Source organism: Equus przewalskii, chromosome 20, assembly GCF_037783145.1.
Source record: "Equus przewalskii isolate Varuska chromosome 20, EquPr2, whole genome shotgun sequence".
Taxonomy (NCBI): domain Eukaryota; kingdom Metazoa; phylum Chordata; class Mammalia; order Perissodactyla; family Equidae; genus Equus; species Equus przewalskii.
In genome coordinates this window covers 2,919,555-2,926,189 of record NC_091850.1, presented here as the reverse complement: position 1 = coordinate 2,926,189, position 6,635 = coordinate 2,919,555, and the positions used below count along the sequence as shown (strand labels likewise).

The 6,635-nt window shown below is 60.6% G+C and overlaps 1 protein-coding gene and 1 long non-coding RNA gene across 3 annotated transcripts; one reads left to right on the top strand and one right to left on the bottom strand.

The window, feature by feature from the left end:
* The first annotated feature begins 745 nt into the window (after nucleotides 1-745).
* Nucleotides 746-4,987, top strand: CIST1 (colon, intestine and stomach enriched 1). 2 transcript variants are annotated; one of them, XM_008536211.2, is made up of 4 exons: nucleotides 746-914; nucleotides 2,971-3,609; nucleotides 4,615-4,775; nucleotides 4,858-4,987. In XM_008536211.2, exons 1-4 carry the CDS (start codon nucleotides 788-790, stop codon nucleotides 4,903-4,905), a joined length of 975 nt encoding a protein of 324 aa, XP_008534433.2. In that variant the 5' UTR covers nucleotides 746-787; the 3' UTR covers nucleotides 4,906-4,987. The 2 variants fall into 2 exon arrangements, with proteins under 2 accessions (XP_008534433.2, XP_008534435.2); XM_008536213.2 differs by having other exon boundaries at nucleotides 753-914; nucleotides 4,641-4,775.
* Nucleotides 4,178-5,934, bottom strand: LOC139077899 (uncharacterized). Its single transcript, XR_011530541.1, has 2 exons — nucleotides 5,839-5,934; nucleotides 4,178-5,519 (listed from the first exon to the last, which is right to left on the bottom strand). It is a non-coding gene; the product is annotated as an uncharacterized lncRNA (long non-coding RNA).
* Between the last annotated feature and the right edge of the window lie 701 nt (nucleotides 5,935-6,635).

Sequence of the window (6,635 nt, the reverse complement as noted above, 5' to 3'; positions counted from 1 at the left end):
GGAGGGCCCCCAGAGCCTCCAACCACACAGTTGATACCTGGGGGTCTGTGGCGGGGATGGGGACACCAAAACCTTCCCGGAGGTCAGGGGCTGCCAGCACGGCCTCACGTGTGCTGCCGTATCCATCCATGGCTAGCAGGGCGGCGTCCAATCGGCTCCAGATGAAAGCTGTCCCCAGCACACTCCAGAAGCCCACGTTTGGGGACCTGGCCCAGAATGGTCTCCATGAGTCCCTGGGCCCTAGAAAATCCCACAGGTGTATGCATGGCTGCCTCCTTCAGGAAATGCTGGGGGGTTCCAACCATGTCTGGATTGTGGGGGAGGCTGGGTCCACCCCTAAGAGCCCCAGTGTGGGTAAGAGAGAGCCGGACACAGACAACTACAGCCGGCGGGGGTGGGCAGGGACAGGGCAGTGAGGGAGGGAGAGGGCTGGGAGCCCCAGAGGGGGCCAGAGGAGGGGCAGGCGGCTGATGGCGTCGGTTTGGGGCAGCTGTGGAGGGGGCCAGGAGCAGTGGGGGCTGCAGGGGGAAGGAGCACTGGAAGGGCCAGGGGTGTCCTGAGGGCATGGGCAGAGTGTGAGGGCTTCAGGGTCATGGTCCAGGCGGGGTTTTTAGAAGAGATGGGGGTTAAGTGGAGAGGAGAGCAGGAAAGGCGCCTTTGGCGAACAGTAGCACCGGAGGGCCCGGCGCCCCGAGGCCCCGCCTCCGCCTCGCCCCTGCGCAGCCCCGCGCCGCCAGCAGGGGGCGCGCGCGCGCAGGTGTAAACAGAGGCACCCGGCCGCACACCTATGCGGAGCCCCGCCTTCGCCCTCCCGGCCGGCGCAGGAATGGCCGGCTTCCAGCTGCCGCCGCTTCTGCTGCTGGCTCTGGGGCTGCTGCTGAAACCCGCCGGAGATGCCTCCGCCAGCACGACAGGTAAGAAGGTGGCCCAGCTTCCAGGAGGCTGGCCGGGGCCGTTACCGCCAGCCACACACCTGGCGCCCCGACCCCTCCCTCCGGCCGGGCGCGCTGGTCTGCCAGCGCCCCCACCCCAGAAGGGCTGCTCCTCCTCACAGAAGCAAGTTGGGGAGGTCGTGAGGACAGCTGGAGCCCGGCCATCCCAGCCCCCAGGCTGTCAGTTCTGTGATCCCAGCATGACCTGACAGGCGAGAGGCTGGCGACCGCCTGGGATCCAGTGTGAGTGTCCGTTTGGAGCCTCACTTTCTCTTAGCCAGCCCCCAAAGGGAGAAGGGTGAGGACCGCAGGACCATGGGGGTGGGCAGGGACAAGAGCTCACTCCCTGGTCGCTAAGCGTCTATGGCTCCCAGGAGAAGTTCTGGGTACCTGACAATTTCCTTCTGCTGCCTGGAAGATGGTTCCTGGGGTGGCGAAGAGGTGAACTTCTTGCATCCCCTCCCCTCCCCCCGAGGTATCTCTCTGACCCTGTCCCAGCCCCAAACCTTTAATGTCAGAGCTGAGGCCACCACATACAGGCAATGGCTTCATACAGAAGGTGCCACATTTATCCCCATTTCACAGCTCAGGAAACAGAGGCTTAGCAAACCAGGGCTCTCAGCCTGTGCCAGACCTGGATTAGAACCAGTCGACTTGGCTTGTACCAGCCTCCTGGTCTAGGAGTCTCTGGGCAAAGCAAACTGCTGGCACAGTGCATAGGAACAGCTCCACTTTACCTTCTTGTCAACTCTCCAGCAGCTCATGAGCACCTGCCTGCTGTGCCAGGCACTCAGTGGAACCTGTGTCCTCCACCACCTCCTTTTTCAAGGCCCACTAGTTTTCCTCAGTTCACTTTAAAAGTTCATCTCCCCAGAGTTCTGGCTTGGCTTGGGGTCCACTGTGGCCCCTGAGTCATCTTCATTTCAGCAGAAACTTATCGTCTGGATTCCTCCTCAGATGATGATGTGGGAAGCAGTTTGGGGAGGCTGGCCTCTTAGTCCTTGACTCCTTGGAGGGTCCTCTTCCCACCTTCCCAGTCACCTTGGCCCAGACTCGTTACCATTCTGAGCCTCAGTTCCCCATCTGTAACATGGAGATGAAGTCAAGCCAGTGGACCATGCCTCTTCTAGACTCATTTATCATTGCTCCAGCGCCTGGGAGATGGGACAGAGAACTGGGGGTCTGCATGTGCACCCAGCCCCCTCTCGGGGCCAGTGCTGGGTGTTATTTCCGCATTTCTGCAGCTTGGGGTGAGGCAAGGGAGGAAGCACAAAGGTCCGCCCAGGGCAGAGTGGACGGGGTGTGACAGGGAGCGGTCGATGAATGAATCTGCAAGCAGCTAAGGTGCCCAGCAGGTGGGAACTGGGAAGGAAGTGATTGTGGGAGGTGGCCCACGAAATATTTACCCTCCCTCAGCCTGGCCCCTGGGCTTGGTGCCGGGATGGGGCTCGAGCCAGGGAGTGGCTGGAACGAGGCAGGGTGGGTTTCCAGAGACTCAAACTGCTGGTTATTCCCTGAGCCCAGGCCTCTGGGCCTCCCATTAAACTCTGAGTTTAGCCAGGGGACCTTCCAGGCACCTGGGGGAGAAGGAGGGGGCTGCTCTGAGCACGGGGGCGGGTCTGTGCCGCAGAGCATCCCTCAGCACACTGTGCAGGCCTGTGTGAGCCCGACGGCGCTGCCTGCCGATGATGTCCACTGGACGGACAGAGAAAGCGAGTCCCAGAAGGTTTAAAAGAGCTGCCCGCCGTGCTGCCTGGGTCCCAGCCCAGAGGGCTTCGAGAACCCCGGAGCCAGAGCGGGGGCTGGGAGGGTCTGACCGGGCTGGAGCCCTGGCTGTGGGGCTGCAGACCAGGAGTCAAGGGTGTCAATGGGGTTTCCCACCGAGCGCTCGAGTGGCACTGAATCCTCCCGGTCTCCCTAAGGGGCAGGCATTCACTATCTGGGGTCACAGGGAGAGGCATCCAGAGAGAGGCCAGGGCCACACGCCCTCCTTCCTCGTCATCTGCTCCCTGTACCCTCAGTGATATTTTCTTTCCAGCTGTTACAAGTTCTTTGATGACCTCGGAGAGTGGGACAGAGAGCACAACTCTCAAAAATCTCAGTGCTTCTCCCTCCAGCCACAGCCCCCTGACTTCAGAGACAGGCTCCAGCATCTCCCCCAGCACAGCTACTTCAGAGACAGGCTCCAGCATCTCCCCCAGCACAGCTACTTCAGAGACAGGCTCCAGCATCCCCCCCAGCACAGCTACTTCAGAGACAGGCTCCAGCATCTCCCCCAGCACAGCTACTTCAGAGACAGGCTCCAGCATCTCCCCCAGCACAGCTACTTCAGAGACAGGCTCCAGCATCTCCCCCAGCACAGCTACTTCAGAGACAGGCTCCAGCATCCCCCCCAGCACAGCTACTTCAGAGACAGGCTCCACAACGCCTAGTGGCCCTTCAAATTCAGAGACAACCCCCACCATCCAGTCCAGCCCCAGCTCCACAAGTCCAGGGTTGGTACCCACCTCCCCACAACCAGAGACAATTACTCACCCCAGCTCTGGCTCCCCTAGTTCAGAGCTCATCCTCACCTCCCACTCCAGCACCCTGAACCCCACTTCCCCCACCTCGGGAGCGGAGCCCTCCTCCATGCCATCGGCTGCCACTTTCAGCACCTCTGTGGCCTCTGGCCCTGGTGAGTATTGGGAGGTTGGGAGTAGGGGTCCGTGGGGGCACGAGGCTGTAGTTCTGGTATCAGCCACCAGGGGGAGACACAGACCTGAGAATATGCTGGGAAGGGCCTCTCGCCATCCCGCCAACCCTGGAATCACTTGAAGCTCTTCAGACCTTCATTCTGTGCATGTTTATTAAGCACCTACTGTGTGTCAGGTCTCGTGAGACCAAGTTATGTTGGGAGACAGGTTATAAGTAAAGTGTATGTTTGTTTATAAAAGAACAAAATACAGCAGGATAAGAGATTGGAGTGTGAGTGCAAATGGTTTGAAATTTTTAAAGAGTGTTGAGCAAAGGTCACATTTTGAAAGAGGTAGAGGAGGGAGCCATGCAGGCAGCTAGGAGGAAGGCAGCCGGGGCAGCAGGCACAGCCCATGCAAAGGCCCTGAGGTGGGACCGTGCGTGGCGTGTTTGAGGAAGAGTGACTTGGCTGGAATGGGGTGAGTGGGGTACTAGTGGGGGGCAGAGGGGCTGGGAAGGTTGCAGGGTATGACCACACAGGGCCCCAGGGGTTCAATAGAGACCAAGCATTTTTAGGGGATATAGAAAAATCTTTTGTTCAAAATAATATGTTGTCTCCAAAATGTTCAAAGGAGAGTGCAAACACGAGCCTTTTGCTTAAAGTCACAGGATATAAACTATCTTCACAAAGCTTTGCATTTCCCATGCACCCTCAGAAGGCCACTGTGTGTGGGAACAGAGTTCTAGGTTAGATTTTCCTCATGCTGCAAGCACTCCCAGGAGTGGTCAACGAGGGCAGCGAAAGCACAGTGAACTGGATGATTTCCTTGTAGACAAATATATTCCAGAGCAGAAGGATCAAAGTGGGCTTCAACAAGGTGATGGCGGCGACGGGAGAGGAAGGAGAGCGTGGCTTCCTGGGAAGGGCCGAGAAGGCTCCGGCCCTGGTGGCGTCTCAGCCTTGGGAAGGGCGGGCCCAGGGCTGACTCGGGGCTCCTCCCCTCAGCTCCGGGTGACACTGGGGCCCCCAAGTTGCACAGGAACCCGGGCGTGGTGGTGGCCGTTTGTCTGCTGGTGTCCGTTTTGCTCATCGGGTCTGTGGTGATGGCCGTGAGGTGCAGCCACCGGGGTGTGTCTGAGTTCCAGAAGCTGGAGAACATGTCCATGGTGAGCTGGGGGCTGGGCGGGGGAGGCTGCCCCCACGCAGGCCGGGCCCCTGCTGCAAAGGCCCTGTGTGTTCCTCCTGCAGGGCGCCGTGAGCCGCACGTCATCCTTTACCCGTCACCCACCGGAGTGACCCCGACTGGGCTGAGAGGGGGGCTGGGTGCCTGGGGAGGGTCGAGGCTTGTGGGAATAAAGCCCTTCTGTTCCTCGGCGGCCTCCTGAGTCATGGATTCATGTGACAAACTTTTCTGAGCACTACTACATGCTGGGGTCACAGTGGGGGCCATTTCTCCACCCTCGTGGGGCCCAGAGCCTCGAGGGGAGGACTCCAATGACATCATTTCAGGTGGCACTGAGGCCACAGATTGGGGCTGTGGCCAGACCCGGGGGCCCGGGTGTCCAGGTTTGCTGGGGGCAGGGAGGTCTCTCTGGGGAAGGCGATATTTGAGCCGAGGCCTGAAAGGTGGGCAGGCGCTGCCTGGGGACAGCCAGGGAGGGTGTCCCGGGAAGCAGGCACAGCGGCGGTAGGAAGGACTCGGGATGAGCAGGGTCGGGGGTGAGGGCAGGCTGTGGGAAGGAGCGTGGGTTTTACCGGAACACTGTGGCCAGTTTCCAGCCAGCAGGCATCAGAGCCTGGTCCATCTTCCTTCTGGTCCTCGGGAGGCAGAGCCCTGGGCAGGCTCTCCGGGGGGCTGGGCCGGTGGGGCAGGGGCTTGGAGGCCGCCAGGGGCCGGAAGCCTGCAGAGGCTGGGAGTCAGGACAGCCCCATCTCAGTCTTGAGCCCAGCCCGCTCTCTCCCTCCCACTGCACAGGAGGGAAAGCTGAGTCCAGGAGGCCAGGCCTGGGGCTGGGGCCCCTCGGCGGGTGGGCTCTTCCTGTGCCTAACCCCCCAGGGCCTCCCAGCATCTCTAGCAGAGCAGTCTAGAGGATCTCAGCCGTGCCCCTTGGCCACGACTTGGGCCTGGAGAGGCTGACGTCAAGGTCACCCAGCACAGTAGGGTGAAGGCCACCCAGGGAGGGTCATGCTCCAATGATTCCTGGGGGCAGAAGGAACGGCGGGGCCTACCGTGCAGGTGGCAGCTCTGGTGAAACATGAACTCTCGCTGGTTCAAGAGGCAGCAGCACCACGCGGGCCTCTGCTTCCTGGCCACAGGGCTCCCCCACAGCCCCCCTGCGAACGCTGGCTTCCTGCTGCAGCTTCAGCCCCCGCTGTTTGTGGGGAAGGTGTTGACTAGAGAGGGTCGTCGTCGTTCTGCCTGGGGCACACAGCATGATGGGCAACTTTCCTGGAGCCTCCAGGGACCCCCAAGGGCCACACCCAAACTGCTGTGGCCGCACCTTGTGGGCTCTCTTATGAAGCGCTGTCCCAGACCAAGCTGGTAAAATTCTCCCATTTTACCCCAAAGCTGCGCCTCTCTCTGTTTCTGTCTCTCTCTCTCTGTCTCTCTTTTCTCTCCCTCTCTCTAGCACTCTCTCTGGCTCTCCATGTTTCCATCTCTCTCCCTCTCTCATAAGCAAACACAGGAACAATTAACACCCCCCCACCCAATACACACACACACACACACACACCTGGTCGTGCTCCTGGCCATTCTCTGTCTCACACCCATCTCTGGACACGTTCACACCCTCCTGGTCACTCTGCCTGCCATCTCCCTGCTGGGGCCTAAGGATGGCATGTGGTGGCCTGGCACTCAGAGTTAAGGGGCCCTGCTGGGGGTACCCTGGGCCGTCCTCTTGGGCAGGGCGGGTCCTCCACTCCCCCGCTCCCAGGGCAGCCACGGGGCTCAGGACTCAGTGGTGGCAGTGGCTGTCAGGCCTGCCCGGGCCTCACAGAGCCTGTGTGAGTTTGGGGGTTCTCAG

Coding starts and splice junctions, on each gene's coding strand:
- CIST1 (XM_008536211.2), top strand. CDS start 788: ATGCGGAGCCCCGCCTTCGCCCTCCCGGCCGGCGCAGGAATGGCCGGC. Junction 915..2,970: donor TGCCTCCGCCAGCACGACAG/GTAAGAAGGTGG, acceptor TTTTCTTTCCAG/CTGTTACAAGTTCTTTGATG. Junction 4,776..4,857: donor AGCTGGAGAACATGTCCATG/GTGAGCTGGGGG, acceptor TTCCTCCTGCAG/GGCGCCGTGAGCCGCACGTC.